Source organism: Heterodontus francisci, chromosome 8, assembly GCF_036365525.1.
Source record: "Heterodontus francisci isolate sHetFra1 chromosome 8, sHetFra1.hap1, whole genome shotgun sequence".
In the NCBI taxonomy this organism is placed as follows: domain Eukaryota; kingdom Metazoa; phylum Chordata; class Chondrichthyes; order Heterodontiformes; family Heterodontidae; genus Heterodontus; species Heterodontus francisci.
This window is the reverse complement of record NC_090378.1, coordinates 30,552,621-30,571,668: the sequence shown is the minus strand read 5'-3', so window position 1 is coordinate 30,571,668 and position 19,048 is coordinate 30,552,621. Positions and strand designations below refer to the sequence as shown.

The 19,048-nt window shown below is 51.0% G+C and overlaps 1 protein-coding gene across 1 annotated transcript in view; it reads right to left on the bottom strand.

The window, feature by feature from the left end:
* The window catches only part of LOC137372732 (KICSTOR complex protein SZT2-like), a 284,408-nt gene that overhangs the window by 180,381 nt on the left and 84,979 nt on the right, over positions 1-19,048 (bottom strand). The window contains exons 29-30 of the mRNA XM_068036900.1: positions 6,428-6,602; positions 5,873-5,965 (exon numbers count right to left, since the gene is read on the bottom strand). Coding sequence (XP_067893001.1) covers positions 5,873-5,965; positions 6,428-6,602 — 268 coding nt within the window. The remainder of the gene's footprint in view (positions 1-5,872; positions 5,966-6,427; positions 6,603-19,048) is intronic.

Below are 19,048 nucleotides of genomic sequence, written 5' to 3'. Positions count from 1 at the left end.
GCGTCCTTGGTAAGCTCCTTGGTCTCTGCTGAGCCACTGAATCAGAATAGAGGTGGAAATTTCCCCTGTCTCAAGAGAATGATATCTTTAAAAATTAATGTGCTGCTGATAGGCATGTGCCCAGCAAGACGAAGCACACTTGCTCAGACTCCTCATGATCATTCTTCTGAAATCTCCTGCTGATTAAAGAACACTGCTGCCAACGGGCGGCCTATGTCCAACATTCGATGTGCTGTGTGTTTCCCTATTTAGTATGCCATTTCCAAGCACCCACATTTTATACAAGCAAATCCATCCTTCCGAAAAGGAAATGGTGGAGTTGGAGAAATATCGAAGCATGTCCCAGCCTTATCTCCAGCCATATCTGTTGGAAAACTGGTGGGATAAAGCCAGAAAGCATAGCCCATTATGTGCGATAATGCACATAATTACCTCACTCTCATAACTGAGTATCTCATATAGTCATATACGGCACAGAAGGAGGCCATTTCGCCCATTGAGTCCATGCCAGCTCTCCATAGAGCAATCCAGTCAGTCCCATTCCCCTGCTCCTAACATAAGTGTCCATCCAATTTCCTTTTGAAAGCATTGATTGTCTCTGCCTCCACCACCCTTATAGGCCATGAGTTCCAGTTCATCACCACTCACTGCATAAAAAAGTTCTTCCTCACATCCGCTCTGCATCTCTTGTCCAAAACCTAAAATTTGTGTTCTCTAGACTTTGTATCATCAGTTATAAAGTAAAGTTGGCAAGTCCCACAAATATTGGAGAAAGTTGCTGTAAGGTAGTCAAAAAAAATTGAGTAGCTGAAAAAAGGCAGAAAATGTTGGGAATTATATCCACCAGGCGATTCTGCATCTTTGTTTCCATCTTTGCCCATACTCTTCTGCACTTCCTCCCAAAACCCCACCACCTTGCTACTTCTGTCCCTGCCTTTTAAAGCCTTCTCAAATCTTCCTTTTGGTCTCTTTCAGCTCCTGTTCTTGCTTGGTGCTATTTCTCTTTGGGTGTTTCAATATGTTAAAGGCGCTATACAAGTTCTCCAAAGTAGTTGCAGACCAGCTTCTGCCAAGATTATAAGCATTCCTGAAAATGTCACAAATGGGGAGCAATGCCTATAAATTGTACTTCTCGATCCTTGTCCAACCAACAATTTAACATTGTACAGTGCTGAGCACTCTAGAAACTTGCAATAAACCTATGCAACTGTTGACAACTACCAACAGAACATAGAACAAAATGCAGCACAGGAGGCCGCCATTCAGCCCACTGTGTACGTGCTGGCCGAATAAGCTATCCACCCAAACTAATCCCACCTTCCAGCATCTGGCCTATAGCCCCGCAAGTTACAGCACCTTGCGTGCATGTCCATGTACCTTTTAAAAGAATTGAGGGTCTCTGCCTCCACCACTGATCCTGGCAGTGAATTCCAGACACCCACCACCCTCTGGGTGAAAAAGTTTCTCCTCATGTCCCCTCCAATCCTTCTACCAATCACCTTAAATCTGTGTCCCCTGATAATTGACCTCCCCGCTAGGGGAAACAGGTCTTATCTGTCTACTTTATCTAGGCCCCTCATAATTTTGTACACCTTAATCAAGTCACCCCTCAGCCTCCTCAATTCCAGGGAAAACAACCCCAATCTTTCCTCACAGCTGCAACCCTCAAGCCCTGGCAACATTCTTGTAAATCTCCTCTGCACTCTCTCCAGAGCAATTATGTCCTTTCTGCAATATGGTGACCTGAACTGCACGCAATATCTCTAGCTGCGGCCTAACCAGCGCTCTATATAGCTCCAGCATCACATCCCTGCTTTTGTACTCTAAACCTTGGCCAATAAAGGAAAGCAATCCACATGCCTTCTTCACCACTCTACCTACCTGTCCTGCCACCTTCCAGGACCTGTGGACATGCACTCCAAGGTCTCTCACTTCTTCTACACCTCTCAGGATCCTCTTGTTTATTCCCTCGCTTAATTTGCCCTCCCCAAATGCATTACCTCACATTTCTCTGGATTGAATTCCATTTGCCACTTTTCCGCCCACCAGGGCGGCACAGTGGCGCAGTGGTTAGCACTGCAGCCTCACAGCTGCAGGGACCCGGGTTCGATTCTGGGTACTGCCTGTGTGGAGTTTGCAAGTTCTCCCTGTGTCTGCGTGGGTTTTCTCCGGGTGCTCCGGTTTCCTCCCACAAGCCAAAAGACTTGCAGGTTGGTAGGTAAATTGGCCATTATAAATTGTCACTAGTATAGGTAGGTGGTAGGGAAATATAGAGACAGGTGGGGATGTTTGGTAGGAATATGGGATTAGTGTAGGATTAGTATAAATGGGTGGTTGATGGTCGGCACAGACTCGGTGGGCCGAAGGGCCTGTTTCAGTGCTGTATCTCTAATCTAAAAAAATCTAATCAATCAAACCATTGATATCATTCTGGAGTCCACGACTCTCCTCCTCACTATTAACTACACGGCCAATTTTTATGTTATCAGCAAATTTCCCAATCATGCCTCCCACATTTAAATCCAAATCATTAACATATACCACAAACAGCAAAGGACCCAACACTGATCCCTGTGGAACGCCATTGGAAACCACGTTCCATTCACACAAACATCCATCAACTATTACCATTTGTTTCCTGTCCCTGAGCTAATTCTGGATCCAACCTGCCACATTCCCCTGTATCCCATGGGCTTTCATTTTACTGTCTGCCATGCAAAACCTTGTCAAATGCCTTATTAAAATCTATGTAAACTACATCCACTGCACTACCCTCATCAATCCTCCTTGTTACTTCCTCAAGAAACTCAATCAAATTAGTAAGACATGACCTTCCCTTAACAAATCCATGCTTACTATCCCTGATTAACCCATGCCTTTCTAAGTGACAGTTTATCCTGTCCCTCAGAATAGATTCTAACAATTTACCCACCACTGAGGTCAGACTGACTGGCCTATAATTACCTGGCTTATCCCTTGAACCCTTTTTAAACAATGGTACAATGTTTGCAGGCCTCCAATCATATGGTACCTCACCTGTATCTAGTGAGGAATTTAAGATTATCCTCAGCGCATCCACTATTTCCTCCCTGGCTTCCTTGAACAACCTGGGATGCAAAACATCCAGTCCTGGCAATTTATCCACTTTCAGGGATGTCAAACCCTCAAGCACTTCCTCTCTCTTTATGCCTTTCTTATCTAATATTTCACACTCCTCCTCTTAAACTACAATGTCTGCATCAATCCTCTCCTTTATGAAGACTGAGACAAAACACTCATTAAGAACCCTGCCCACATCTTCTGCATCCAAACATAAGTTCCCTTGTACATCTCTAATAGGCCCTACCCTTTCCTTAGTTATCCACTTGCTCTTAATGTACTGATAAAACATCTTTGGGTTTTCCTCGATTTTATCTGCCAATAATTTTTCATGTCCTCTCTTTGCTTTTCTAATTTCCTTTTTTACTTCACCACTACACTTTCTATACTCCTCTAGGCTTTTTTAAGTATTCAGATATTTGTGATCATCATAAGCTTTCTTTTTTTTGTTTTAACTTACTCTGTAAGCTTCTGGATAACCAGGGAGCTCTAGATTTGGCAGTCCAACCCTTTATCTTTGTGGGGACATGCCTACACTGTGCCTGCAGTATCTTACTCTTGAATGCCTCCCACTGGTTTGCCATTGATTTTCCTTCACGTAGCTGTATCCAGTCCACCTTCGCCAGGTCACCTCTCAGTTTTGTAAAATTTGCCTTCCCCCCCATTTAAAACCTTTGATCCTGTTTTATCTTTGTCCTTTTCCATGATTATGCTAAAACTAACTGCATTATGGTCATTATCTCCAAAATGGTCACCCACTGTTACTTCATCCACTTGCCCAGCTTCATTACTGAAGACTAAATCTAGAATTGTGCCCCTTCTTGTTGGGCTTGGTATGTACTGGCTAAAAAAGTTCTCTTGAATGCAGTTCAAGAATTTTGTCCCCTCTGTGCCCTTCACACATGTATGTAATCCCAGTCGATATTGGGGTAGTTGAAATCCCCAACCATCACCACCCTAAAGTTATTGCACTCAGAAATCTGCCTACATATTTGTTCCTCTATCGCCCTCTCATTATTTGGGGGTCTATAGTACATTCTCAGTAATGTGGCTGCCCCCTTTTTATTTCTGAGCTCCACCCATATGGCCACGATTGATGATTCATTAATTCCTTGTTATTAATTCCTTGACTAATCATGCTATACCACCTCCCCCCTTTTTATCTCCCTCTCTATCACACCTGAATACTCTAAATCCAGGGATGTTGAGCTGCCATTCTTGCCCCTCCTTAAGCCAAGTTTCCGTTATAGCAACGATATCGTGTTGCCATGTGTCTATCTGTGATCTCAACTCATTGGCTTTATTTACTATACTCCTTGCATTTAAATACCCTTTAACGTTGCCAAATTTCTGTGTTGCACTTTTTAACCTTTTCTTTTTCTAACTTTTAGAGTCACTCACCAATTTTTCTAATTTTCTGCATCCTGTTCCCTGCCCTGAAATTGTCCCATCTAAGACGACGCTCAGGTTCCCATCCCCCTCCCAATCTAGTTTAAACCATCCCAACAGCACTAGCAAACCTTCCTGCAAGGATATTTGTTCCAGTCCTGTTCAGGTGCAGACCCAGATATCTGAAGCCCTCCCTCCTGCACCAACTCTCCAGCCACACTTTCATCTGGTATAATTTCCTATTACTAAACTCACTAGCAGGTGGCCTTTGGAGTAATCCGGAGATTATTACCCTTGTTGTTCTGCTTGCTAATCTCTTTCCCAACTCCCTAAACTCAGCCTGCAGGACCCTATCCCTCTTTCTTGCTATATCATTGGTACCAATATGGGCCACGGCCTCTGGCTGTGCACCCTCACCCTCCAGAATGCTCTGTAGCCACTCGATGATATCCATGGCCCTTGCACCAGGGAGGCAACATACCATCCTGGAATTTCGTCTGCGACCACAAAAACGCCTATCTGTTCCTCTAACCATAGAATCCCCTACCACAATTGCTCTCTTGTCCTTTTTCCTCCCTCCCAGCACAGCTGATTCATCCATGATGTTCCAGTCATGACCCTCACTGCACGCTACAGAGGAACCCTCCTTCCTATCGGTACTCAGAACTGAACACCGGTTAGAAAGTGGGATGCCCTCCGGGGACTCCTCCACTACCTGCCCTAACCTAATTAACCTAATGCTTTGTAATTCTGTGCTGACACCTCCAATGGCATCTGTTTTCCATGAGTAGGAACGTCAGTCTACAATTCAAGGAGAAAAGTAAACTCATGCATATCTCCAGGCTTATGGGTTCAGTTTAGTTTCCCATTCTTCTTCACTATCCCATAATCTGTGCTAGAAGGTCCACACATAGTTGTCAGATAAGAAAAGGTTTGTAGTTAAATGCTCCCCAATGGACAAGTACCCTACCAGCAGTCATCATTGCAACCTGCACAAGTATAATGGCCATGTGGGTTAAGTACTGTGAAGTTGCCATTGCCCATGAAACATATCCCCAAATAAATTAAAGGAAAAAAAAGATTAGCACATCCCTTGTCAGGTTTAACCCTACTTGTAAGCATGTAACGTTTCTAATCAGGCATCAGTTAACTTATAACCATACAGCATTGCCAATCTGTCCCTGAATGTCCTTAACAACTCAGCTAATTTGCATATCTCATTGGGAAATGTCACAGTTTGTAACCATATAATATGATTTGTGACTTATAGTGCAATCTGCATTTCTCATTAGTAGAGCAATTTACAGCCTACCATTACTTCTTTTCTAAATTCTTTGACTCAATTCCCAATTACAGTGCAAGTTTCAGATCATTGCAAACTTGCCTCTTTCTTAGCTGAGGGAGGACAGTAAAAGAAGTAATAAGGGTTTGAAGGCACAGTCTTGAAATGTTGCCGTCCAATCTCAAGGAATTTGTCCTGAAAAGACAAGTTTTAAAGCAAGAGAGAAGTAAGAACTCAGGTATACATGAAAATATAGATTATTTTACCACAGTTACTGCTTTTAGTTTTAAATCTTCTATTCAACAAAAGATTTGCCATGTGATATTCCATTAATTGAGCAAAGTCAGAGATAAACAGAAGTAATTAGGTTAAAATATAATAAATTAGTCACTCCAATAAGCCCAGCACTGAACATTAGTTACTACAGATTTGTTGAATGTCATTATTTGCATAATGCCTCACCCATGTCTTTTGTCATCTCTTTAATCTTTTATACTCCCAATCCACCTTTCTTTCTCCTTCAAAACTTACTTATGAACAGATGATCCTTGGGAATGGTGACCCACTCATTACCCCGACCCCACCCTTCGAATGATTGCACTTTTATCCTTACATTCATACAAGTATGGAAGCTGCTGCTAACTATCATTGTAATACCTGAATGATTTTATGCAAGTTGGGGTAGACCTCACACTGCTGGTTAGACTGAAGAAGGGATAGGGAAAATTCCGGATAGACCTTCTTCGCTTTTGCTTCTTCATGTGTCACTGGAGATGCAACACTGGATTGTACGCTCTTCAGATCCTGCTCACTGAGGTCTTCAGTTTCTATGCTGGTAACAGAACAGAAAAATATCAAGTGACCTTAGAAACTGAAATCTAACAATACTATGATCACTATTGCTTGCTTAGATGATCCGATATATCTCCAGTCACTACCAAGAAATAAATCAATAATATGGCCTGAACAACACAGATTTTCTCACTAGTCCTGTATTGGTTTTCAAACATGAGCAAGACAAACCTTGCAGCCAGAAGTTAGAGGAGTTACACGGTGGAGTCACATTTGCATTCAAAGGACCAAAGGTTGAGGATGGTGGAGGGGTGCTCCATGGTGGCCCCACAGTGCAGCAAAGCCTCTCTGGTAACTTTCCTCCAGGCTGTGCAGGCAAGGCAGGAGGTCCTTTTCACCAATATGGTAAGAAGAGGCCCTCCCGCCTGAACAAGGCAGATGGCTGGAGATGGCAGAGGAAGTGAGTAGCCGTGGGGCCATCCGGCATCAAAGAGTCCAATGTCAGAATGGGATGAACGAGCATTCCCCAGCCAGCAGGGGCCCTCTAGGCCTCGTGCGCACAGGGTACGAGTGCCAGTCTTCTACAGCCAAAGGGCAATCAGATCAGCAGCCTTCCTCCAGTCAGGCTGCTAGCACAGAGGTTGCACCGAGAAGGGGCACGCGCAAGCGTTTACAGAGAACACACTACCGCAAATGGGAATGTACGGGTGTCACAGCAATGTAAATACGTCTTTCACCAAATGTTCTTCACCAACATGTGTGTCCTTCTCTCTGTGTGAATGTTGTGTGCCAGCATGTAGTGCCAATGGTCACATCCCTTTGCATCGTGGGCCCTTCAGGAGAGCCAACGTATGCAATAACATCATTGCCATGCCACCATTACTCATGAGTGTCTCCATGGATGCAGTGACATGGACATTGGCTCACTTAGCTGCTGCCTCTAATGATGTACACAAGTGAGCAACGGTGATGTGTGGCTTGCAGAGCTCATGTCAGTTTCTGTGGAGCAGAGATCCTGTGTCTGATAAGCCACTGCTGTACATCTCCAGCTCACTGCTAGCTCTGCATGCAGAGCCTGAATGCCATCTGCCCTCTCATGAGCCTTTCCTGTTGTAGGTCCTCAGCATCTCTCATAGTCCGGTGAGGAATCCTGTTGACGTCTCTCTTCATCATGCCAGGCCTGGCCCCTATTGGGTGCGTAGTTGTGAAGAGCACAGTGAGCAGCAAAGAAAGGAGCTGGCCTTTTCGGTCCGTAGTACAGGGCATCACCCTATCCATCCAGGCATTGGAAGCGCTCTTTCAGCATGCCAATCACCTGCTCAATGGCGGCTCTTGTAGCTCAGTGGCTGGTGTTGTACAGCAGTGGTGGGGTGTCTCACTGGTGTCGGGAGCCATGTCTGTAAGGGATATCCCTCATCTCCAGGAAGCCACCGCTCTATCTGAGCCAGTTCAGTGAACAGCAGTGGCAGCTGGGACTGGCGCAGGGCCCAGGTGTCATAGCAGCTGCCTGAGAAGTGGTCACAGATTTGCAAGAAGCATCTCTGCTGATCACATACCAGCTTCACCTAGATTGTGAGGATTCCTTTAATGCTAACGTCTTCTGGTGGTAGCCTGGTGGGAGGCCTGATGGCCACATGGGTGCAGAGTATGAACATTAAAACCTATGATTCTCCGGGAATGTTTCCGAAACCGATGGCCCTCTGGGCCTGATTGTGAAAGTCTGTCCTGAAGCGGACATACTCACTGGCCCTCCGGTGCAGGGCATCGGTGACCTCCCTGATGCAGTGGTGAACTGCTGACTGTGTGAGTCTACAAAAGTCTCCGGTGGGCCCTTGAAAAGCTGCATGGGCGTCAAGCTTGAGAACCGCTGCCACTATGAGGACCACAGGCATAGAATGTCCACCGAAGCCCATGCGCTGCAGGTCATCTTTGAGCAGGGCACAAAGACATGTCACCACCCTCTCTACACGCGCAATCTCCTCTGACACTGCTGCTCTGGCATCCGATGGCATGTCATTTGGGGCCTATAGATGCATGGCGACCTTAATGGCAAGCTCCCCTTGGGGGCTGCTGCTCACGACAAGGGGCCTCTATGTGGCCTCTATGTGGATCACACCTACCTGTTGATTTTGGCTCTTCGCATACAGACCCTCAGGAGCAGAGGATCACACAACGTAGGATGAACCATTCCCATTTCCATGTGATAAATAAAGTTGAACCCTTCATTTATTCAAAGGTTCCTAACAGGGCAGGGATTGATGTTGACGAGTACATCAGGTGCTTTCATGTATCAACCATGTGGCGTGGCATGGCATGGCATTGCCCAAGGTAGCCAATACTCAGAGTGGCACAGCATGACCACATCAAGATCCTACCAGCTGCATCAATTGCCCCCACCATCCATATATTGTTAACGCTCCTACCCTTTCTTGCATTCTCCCCACACACAGGGTGACTAGAGTGTCATTGCTCCTTCAAACATACAAACAAACACTGAGCGTACACTGTTTACGGAGGGAGTGTACACAGTACCTCCCTTCATGTCTGCAAAGCTTTCCCTCCAGTAATCCCAGACCCCCACCCTCCTTCCTTTACCAATGCAGAGCTGAGACCCCTGTGATTCCCCCACTCCTCCCTTCCAGTATGTAGAGTGAAACCCTGAATATCCCCCCCTCCCACTATGCAGAGTGAGACCCTTGAATATCCACCCCTCCCTCCTCCCTTCCAGTATGCAGAGTAAGACCCCTGAATATCTGAACTTACCTCCGGTAGCAAAAACTTCTGCCTCTGATGACCCGCCAGCTTTTCTGTTCGGGAACGGGAATGGCACGTGACGGCCACCCATTCAACGTAAAATCCAGAAGTATGCATCGAGAGGCAGCGGGCAGCATAATCTGCAGAGGTAAGCACCATTTCGAATATGGTAATTAGGAAGCCGCCAACTGGCAGGGGGAGGGGGGCCACACCAAGGTCCCCCCACTGCCAGTAATATGCGGCGGGCCCTTCTTGATGTAAGGGGTCGAGGCGGGCCTTTTCCCGCAGAATTTTAACGGCCTTCACGGCACAACCCGCAGCCGGTAAAATTCAGCCCTAGGTCTTCTCTGGTACCCTCCCAAAACTGTACAGCTTGTTCATTCTTCTGTGCAAACCCCTGTACTTTACACATTTTATGTATGTCTAGTATTGGTGTCCGTTATCACTCATGTGAAATGTTTGGCAAAGTTTAATTGTACTAGAGGTGCTATATAAATACATGGTGGTGGTAGCAGTGATGCATCCAAAACTCTGTTAAATGTATGTTAAATCACACCAACTCCCATTTACTCAACGTCCCTGTGCTTGCTGACCTAAATTAGCTCCTGGTTAAGCAATGCCCCAATTTTAAAATACTCATCCTTGTTTTCAAACCCTTCCATAACTTTACACCTCCCTATCTCTATAATTGCCTGTAGCCCACAACCTTGAGATATCTGTGCTGCTCTAATTCTATCCTCTTGAGCATCCACGATATTAATTTCTCCACCATTGGTGCCCATGCCTTCAGAAGCCAGGCTCTAAGCTTTGCAATTCCCTCCCTAAACCTCTCTGTTTCTCTTTCCTCTATTTGATGTTCCTTAAAATCTACCTCTTTAATCAAGCTTTTGATCATCTTCTCCCAAATTTCCTTATGCGGCTCGGTGTCAGATTTTTCTTTATAATGCTCCTGCAAAGGACCTAGAGATGTTTTATTACGTTAAACCGCTATATAAATACAAGCTGTTAGTGTTGGAGATCTGACAAAAGCTAATCATTAAATACACAAGCTTCTCAGGTATCCACGGCCACCTTATGTTGTTTGGCAAGACTGACATAGAATCAGTAACTAAGAAATATGTCAATATGGTTGGTCACTGCTTCATCTCACATGATAACCTGCCAAACAAGGACAGAAAAATTCTCATCAAGAAAATTTTTATGGCATATTTAATCTGCGTCATCACAGGTAACCACAGTTCAAAAAACTGCCTTGTGTTGCATAGAGCAAATCTGCATATAAAATTATTCAGAAATTTTAGGAAAAAAGAATTTCAGTTTACTAGGCAAGATAAAGCTACAGCAACCCAAGTCACGTTAGCCTAATGAATAGACATGATTGTCTGGTTAATGGTCATTTATCACTTTGAGAGTTCAGGATCAGAACAGCATTCACAGGGCATGTAACTCCCAGCTGAAATTTATGAAGCAGTCATGCAGTATAATTCAAGTGACAGCAGCTTCTGTCAGTTTCATTGCCTTTTTTATTCAGTTTATTGCTTCAATCAAATTCAAATTGTTCCATTAGCATGAAGCAACTTCCAAGGCCAGAAGGTAAACACAGGGACTTTAATTTGGTCACAATTTTACATAAAAACTATGAAGTAGATGGCTGCTAAGATCCAGATACAAATTCCAGTGAAATTATGGAGAAAGGTGGGCCCATTCAAAGACATTAAAGGTTTTTAAGATTATGAAAGAATTGATAGGGTAGATGTAGAGAAGATGTTTCCACTTGTGGGAGACACCAAAACTAGAGGCCATATAGGATGGTCACCATTAAATCCAATAAGGAATTCAGGAGAAACGTCTCTACCCAAATAGTGGTAAGAACGTGATACTGGTTACAACAAGGAGTGGTTGAGGCAAATAGCACAGATGTATTTAAGGAGAAGCTATATAAGTAAATGAGGAAGAATAAAAGGACATGCTGATAGGGTTAGATGAAGAGGGGTGGGAGGAGGCTCATGTGGAACATAAATGGCAGCATAGACCAGTTGAGCCATATGGACTGTGTCTGTGCTGTAAATTCTATGTAATACTATATAACGATATTGCTCAAGTATGCTTCAGTGCTAACGCATGTTGTAATCTTTAAAAGTTAAAGGTACACACAAAAGGTTTTATTTGCAAAGTTTCTCAGGATCAAAACATTTCTATACCAACAATTTCTATAGCAATTCTAAGGGACACAAATTACAAATGAGAGAGAAAGGTCAGATAGAACTTTGAGTTGGGTAATGACAGGAAACAGAGAGTAGTGGCGAATGGCTGTTTTTCAGGCAGGGGGAAGGTATATAGTGAGATTCGCCAGGGGCCAGTGCTAGGACCCTGCTTTCTTGATATATATTAATGACCTAGACTTGGGCGTACAGGGCACAATTTCAAAATTTGCAGATGACACAAAACTTGGACGCATTGTGAACTGGGAGGAGGATAGTGATAAACCTCAAGAGTAGACAGGCTGGTGGAATGGGTGGACAAGTGGCAGATTAAATTTACTGCAGAAAAGTGTGAACTGATACATTTTGGTAGGAAGAATGAGGAGAGACAATATAAATTGAAGGGTACATTTCTAAAGGGGATGCACGAGCAAAGATACCTGGGGATATATATGGACAAATCATCGAAGGTGACAGAGCAGGTTGAGAAAGCAGTTAATAAAGCATACGGGATCCTGGGATTTATAAATAGGGGCAGAGTACAAAAGAAAGGAAGTTATGACGAACCTGTATAAAATCTGTATAAACAGATAAGTTAGATGAAGAAAATCTGTTCCCATTAGCTAATGGTACAAGGACTAGGGGACACAGATTGAAGGTTTTGGTCAAGAGATGCAGGGGGAATATGAGGAAGCACTTTTTTTATGCAGAGGGTGGTAATGACCTGGAACTCACTGCCCACAAGGGTGATGGAAGCAGAGACAATCAATGACTTCAAGAGGAAGTTGGATGGCCACTTGAGGGAAATAGACTTGCAGAGTTATGGGAATCGAGAAGGACTGTTGGACTGACTGGACAGCTGGCATGGACTCGATGGGCCAAATGGCCTTCTGTGTTGTAAATCACTATGACTATAACACTGGTTCTGGGCACCACACTTTCAGAAGGATGTTATGGAATTAGACAGGGTGTAGAAAAGATTCACGAGAATGGTTCCAGGGATGAGGATTTTCTGTTATGTGGATAGATTGGAGATGCTGGGGCTGTTCTCCTTGGAGAAGAGACGATTAAGAGGAGATTTGATAGAGGTGTTCAAAATCATGAGGGGGTCTGGACAGAGTAGAAAGGGAGAAATTGTCCCAGTTGGCCAAAGGATCCAGAATCAGAGGACACCGATTTATGGTGATTGATAAAAGAACCAGAGGCAACATGAGGAAAAACTTTTTTACACACCATGTGGATAGGATCTGGAATGCTCTGCCTGAAAGTGTGGTGCAGGCAGATTCAACTGAGGCCTTCAAAAGAGACAAAAATTGCAGAGCTACAGGGTAAAGGCCGGGAGTGGGACTAGGTGAGTTGTTCTTGCAGACAGCCGGCACAGATACAAAAGGGCCGAACGACCTCGTTCTGCAATGAAGAAATTCTATGATTCTATTCTATGAGTTCCACTGAATTCTTCCTCTGGTTTCCTCTTTACTAGTTACCTTTGCGCACGTGGTAAATGATGTCATGTTCCTTTACTTACCAGTCTTTTTAGTCTTACAATTGTTGATATTCAACTACTCTCGGTCTTTTACTACTGTTCTCTTCAAAATGATGATCACTCTGAAATTTATATGTAGCAATCTATCTCAAAGTCTAAAAATAAAGATTTAAAAACCCTGCCATATTTCAATCGTGCATGTTAAAACTGTACTCTTCAAGCACGACACCTTTGATGTAAATTTGCAAGAGGAAAATGATGAGAATAAAAGGTGAAACCATCTTGATAGGCCCTCACAAAATTATACTTATATCTTTGGATTGGTTGCAGCATACTTCATTGGAAGTGAACATAAATAGTGTAAGTACATTGAATAGATTACTACCTTGGTTATTGTCTTCTTTATTCTTTTTCATTGACCAAACATAATATATAAATAAAAACTTCCTTTAAACCACAAGATGAAAGAAAAAGAAATCCACCCAAGGACTGTTTAAAAAAAAAGTTTGGAATATGTGCAAGTCAAGTGGTCTCCCTTTGCTGCATAAGATTTTGCTCTCCGCCTCACCCTTGGCTCTTTGACAAGTAATAGCAGCATCGAGAGCAAGAAACAGCAAAAACACGGAAATGTACAGTGAACAATAATCATCTCACAGCACAGGGAAAAGAACTAAAACTGACAGAAGAAGTGGGGAATATAAAACCCACTCGTATAAAATACGAAATACAGAATTCTTAGAGGGCTTCTCAGGGTAGTTGCTGAGAGGCTGTTTCCCCTGGCTGGAAAGTAGAGAACTAGGGGTCATAGTTTCAGGACAAGGCATCGGCCAATTAGGATTGAGATGAGGAGAAATGTCTTCACTCAGAGGGTTCTAAACCTTTGGAATTCTCCACCCCAGAGGACTTTGGATGCTCAGTTATTAAGTATCTTCAAGACTAAGATCGATAGATTCTTGGATACCTAGGGTGTCAAGGGATATGGGGATAGGGTGAGAAGCTGGGATACAAGAACAACCATGACATTGAATGGTGGAGCAGGCTCAAGGGTCTTAACAGTCTACTCCTGCTCCTATTTCTCATGCACTTGTAGTACGTCAGCTTTAGTAAGGACCTCTAGCTGGCTGCTGGCCGAGGCGGTATTCCCCGTGCCTTTTCAGCCCAGAGAGAGACAGAAAGAAAGAGAGAGAGGGAGACAGAGAGAGACAGAGAGGGAGACACAGAGAGCAAGAGACAGAGAGAGAGAGGACAGACAGAGAGAGAGAGAGAGACACACACACACAGACAGAGAGAGAGAGACACACACACACAGACAGAGAGAGAGAGAGACACACACACACCACACAGACAGAGAGAGAGACAGAGAGAGATACAGACAGAGAGAGAGACAGAGAGAGACGGAAACAGAGAGACAGAGAGAGAGAGAGGAGAGAGAGAGGAGGAGAGAGAGAGAGAGGAGGAGAGAGAGAGAGGAGGAGAGAGAGAGAGGAGGAGAGAGAGAGAGGAGGAGAGAGAGAGAGGGAGGAGAGAGAGAGAGGGAGGAGAGAGAGAGAGGGAGGAGAGGGAGAGAGACAGAGGAGGAGGGAGAGAGAGAGGAGGAGAGAGAGAGAGCGGAGAGAGAGAGAGAGGCGGAGAGAGAGAGAGAGGCGGAGAGAGAGAGAGAGGCGGGGAGAGAGAGAGAGGCGGGGAGAGAGAGAGAGAGGCGGGGAGAGAGAGAGAGAGGCGGGGAGAGAGAGAGAGAGGCGGGGAGAGAGAGAGAGAGGCGGGGAGAGAGAGAGAGAGGCGGGGGAGAGAGAGAGAGAGGCGGGGGGGGAAGAGAGAGGCGGGGGGGAGAGAGAGGCGGGGGGGGAGAGAGAGGCGGGGGGGGAGAGAGAGGCGGGGGGGGAGAGAGAGGCGGGGGGGGAGAGAGAGGCGGGGGGGGGAGAGAGAGGCGGGGGGGGAGAGAGAGGCGGGGGGGGAGAGAGAGGCGGGGGGGGAGAGAGAGGCGGGGGGGAGAGAGAGGCGGGGGGGGGAGAGAGAGGCGGGGGGGGGAGAGAGAGGCGGGGGGGGAGAGAGAGGCGGGGGGGGAGAGAGAGGCGGGGGGGAGAGAGAGGCGGGGGGGGAGAGAGAGGCGGGGGGGAGAGAGAGGGCGGGGGGGGAGAGAGAGGCGGGGGGGAGAGAGAGGCGGGGGGGGAGAGAGAGGCGGGGGGGAGAGAGAGGCGGGGGGGGAGAGAGAGGCGGGGGGGGGAGAGAGAGGCGGGGGGGAGAGAGAGGCGGGGGGGAGAGAGAGGCGGGGGGGGAGAGAGAGGCGGGGGGGGAGAGAGAGGCGGGGGGGGAGAGAGAGGCGGGGGGGGAGAGAGAGGCGGGGGGGGAGAGAGAGGCGGGGGGGGAGAGAGAGGCGGGGGGGGGAGAGAGAGGCGGGGGGGGGAGAGAGAGGCGGGGGGGGGAGAGAGAGGCGGGGGGGGAGAGAGAGGCGGGGGGGGAGAGAGAGGCGGGGGGGGAGAGAGAGGCGGGGGGGGAGAGAGAGGCGGGGGGGAGAGAGAGGGGGGGAGAGAGAGGCGGGGGGGAGAGAGAGGCGGGGGGGGAAGAGAGAGGCGGGGGGGGAGAGAGAGGCGGGGGGGAGAGAGAGGCGGGGGGGGAGAGAGAGGCGGGGGGGGAGAGAGAGGCGGGGGGGGAGAGAGAGGCGGGGGGGAGAGAGAGGCGGGGGGGGAGAGAGAGGCGGGGGGGGGAGAGAGAGGCGGGGGGGGAGAGAGAGGCGGGGGGGAGAGAGAGGCGGGGGGGAGAGAGAGGCGGGGGGGGGAGAGAGAGGCGGGGGGGGAGAGAGAGGCGGGGGGGAGAGAGAGGCGGGGGGGAGAGAGAGGCGGGGGGGAGAGAGAGGCGGGCGGGAGAGAGAGGCGGGCGGGGAGAGAGAGGCGGGCGGGGAGAGAGAGGCGGGCGGGGAGAGAGAGGCGGGCGGGGAGAGAGAGGGCGGCGGGGAGAGAGAGGCGGGCGGGGGAGAGAGAGGCGGGCGGGGAGAGAGAGGGGGCGGGGAGAGAGGCGGGCGGGGAGAGAAGAGGCGGGCGGGGAGAGAGAGGCGGGCGGGGAGAGAGAGGCGGGCGGGGAGAGAGAGGCGGGCGGGGAGAGAGAGGCGGGCGGGGAGAGAGAGGCGGGCGGGGAGAGAGAGGCGGGCGGGGAGAGAGAGGCGGGCGGGGAGAGAGAGGCGGGCGGGGAGAGAGAGGCGGGGCGGGGAGAGAGAGGCGGGCGGGGAGAGAGAGGCGGGCGGGGAGAGAGGCGGGCGGGGAGAGAGAGCGGGCGGGGAGAGAGAGGCGGGCGGGGAGAGAGAGGCGGGGGGAGAGAGAGGCGGCGGGAGAGAGAGGCGGCGGGGAGAGAGAGGCGGGCGGGGAGAGAGAGCGGGCGGGAGAGAGAGGCGGGCGGGGAGAGAGAGGCGGGCGGGGAGAAGAGGCGGGCGGGAGAGAGAGGCGGGCGGGGAGAGAGAGGCGGGCGGGGAGAGAGAGGCGGGCGGGGAGAGAGAGGCGGGCGGGGAGAGAGAGGCGGGCGGGGAGAGAGAGGCGGGCGGGGAGAGAGAGGCGGGCGGGGAGAGAGAGGCGGGCGGGAGAGAGAGGCGGGCGGGGAGAGAGAGGCGGGCGGGGAGAGAGAGGCGGGCGGGGAGAGAGAGGAGGGCGGGGGAGAGAGGCGGGGGGGAGAGAGAGGCGGGCGGGGAGAGAGAGGCGGGCGGGGAGAGAGAGGCGGGCGGGGAGAGAGAGGCGGGCGGGGAGAGAGAGGCGGGCGGGGAGAGAGAGGCGGGCGGGGAGAGAGAGGCGGGCGGGGAGAGAGAGGCGGGCGGGGAGAGAGAGGCGGGCGGGGAGAGAGAGGCGGGCGGGGAGAGAGAGGCGGGCGGGAGAGAGAGGCGGGGCGGGGAGAGAGAGGCGGGCGGGGAGAGAGAGGCGGGCGGGGAGAGAGGAGGCGGGCGGGGAGAGAGAGGCGGGCGGGGAGAGAGAGGCGGGCGGGGAGAGAGAGGCGGGCGGGGAGAGAGAGGCGGGCGGGGAGAGAGAGGCGGGCGGGGAGAGAGAGGCGGGCGGGGAGAGAGAGGCGGGCGGGGGAGAGAGAGGCGGGCGGGGAGAGAGAGGCGGGCGGGGAGAGAGAGGCGGGCGGGGAGAGAGAGGCGGGCGGGGAGAGAGAGGCGGGCGGGGAGAGAGAGCGGGCGGGGAGAGAGAGGCGGGCGGGGAGAGAGAGGCGGCGGGGGAGAGAGAGGCGGGCGGGGAGAGAGAGGCGGGCGGGGAGAGAGAGGCGGGCGGGGAGAGAGAGGCCGGGCGGGGAGAGAGAGGCGGGCGGGAGAGAGAGGGCGGGCGGGGAGAGAGAGGCGGGCGGGGAGAGAGAGGCGGGCGGGGAGGAGAGAGGCGGGCGGGGAGAGAGAGGCGGGCGGGGAGAGAGAGGCGGGGCGGGGGAGGAGAGAGGCGGGCGGGGAGAGAGAGGCGGGCGGGGAGAGAGAGGCGGGCGGGAGAGAGAGCGGGCGGGAGAGAGAGGCGGGCGGGGAGAGAGAGGCGGGCGGGGAGAGAGAGGCGGGCGGGGAGAAGAGAGGCGGGCGGGGAGAGAGAGGCGGGCGGGGAGAGAGAGGCGGGCGGGGGAGGGAGAGGCGGGCGGGGAGGGAGAGGCGGGGCGGGGAGGAGAGGCGGGCGGGGAGGGGAGGGCGGGCGGGGAGGGAGAGGCGGGCGGGGAGGGAGAGGCGGGCGGGAGGGAGAGGCGGGCGGGGAGAGAGAGGCGGAGCGGGGAGAGAGAGGCGGGCGGGGAGAGAGAGGCGGGCGGGGAGAGAGAGGCGGGCGGGGAGAGAGAGGCGGGCGGGGAGAGAGAGGCGGGCGGGGAGAGAGAGGCGGGCGGGGAGAGAGAGGCGGGCGGGGAGAGAGAGGCGGCGGGGAGAGAGAGGCGGGCGGGGAGAGAGAGGCGGGCGGGGAGAGAGAGGCGGGCGGGGAGAGAGAGGCGGGCGGGGAGAGAGAGGCGGGCGGGGAGGAGAGAGGCGGGCGGGGAGAGAGAGGCGGCGGGGAGAGAGAGGCGGGCGGGGAGAGAGAGGCGGGCGGGGAGAGAGAGGGCGGGCGGGGAGAGAGAGGCGGGCGGGGAGGAGAGAGAGGCGGGGAGAGAGAGAGGCGGGGCGGGGAGAGAGAGAGGCAGGGAGAGAGAGAGAGGCGGAGAGAGAGAGAGAGAGAGGCGGAGAGAGAGACACAGAGAGGCGGAGAGAGAGACACAGAGAGGCGGAGAGAGGACACAGAGAGGCGAGAGAGAGAGAGGAGGAGAGAGAGGACACAGAGAGGCGGAGAGAGAGACACAGAGAGGCGGAGAGAGAGAGAGAGAGGCGGAGAGAGAGAGAGAGAGAGAGGCAGAGAGAGAGAGCGAGGCGGAGACAGAGAGAGAGTAATAGAGAGAGGAGGAGAGAGAGAGAGAGAGGCGGAGGGAGAGGGGGAGAGTGGGAGGGAGAGAGAGGGAGAGAGAGAGGCGGAGAGAGAGACACAGAGAGGCGGAGAGAGAGACACAGAGAGGCGGAGAGAGAGACACAGAGAAGCGGAGAGAGAGGACACAGAGAGGCGAGAGAGAGACACAGAGAGGCGGAGAGAGAGACACAGAGAGGCGGAGAGAGAGACACAGAGAGGCGGAGAGAGAGACACAGAGAGGCGGAGGAGAGACACAGAGAGGCGGGAGAGAGAGAGAGAGAGAGAGGCAGAGAGAGAGAGAGAGAGAGGCAGAGAGAGAGGCAGAGAGAGAGAGCGAGGCGGAGACAGAGAGAGAGTAATAGAGAGAGGAGGAGAGAGAGAGAGAGAGAGAGAGAGGCGGAGGGAGAGGGAGAGAGAGGGAGAGAGAGAGGCGGAGAGAGAGCGAGAGAGGCGGAGAGAGAGCGAGAGAGAGGAGGAGAGATAGAGAGCGAGAGACGGGGGAGAGAGAGAGGCGGGGAGAGAGAGAGAGAGGCGGGGAGAGAGAGAGAGAGAGAGAGAGGGGGTGGGAGAGAGAGAGGGGGGGGGAGAGAGAGAGAGAGAGGGGGGGAGAGAGAGGGGGACAGAGAGAGGGGACAGAGAGAGAGAGAGAGAGGGGGGGAGAGAGAGAGGGGGA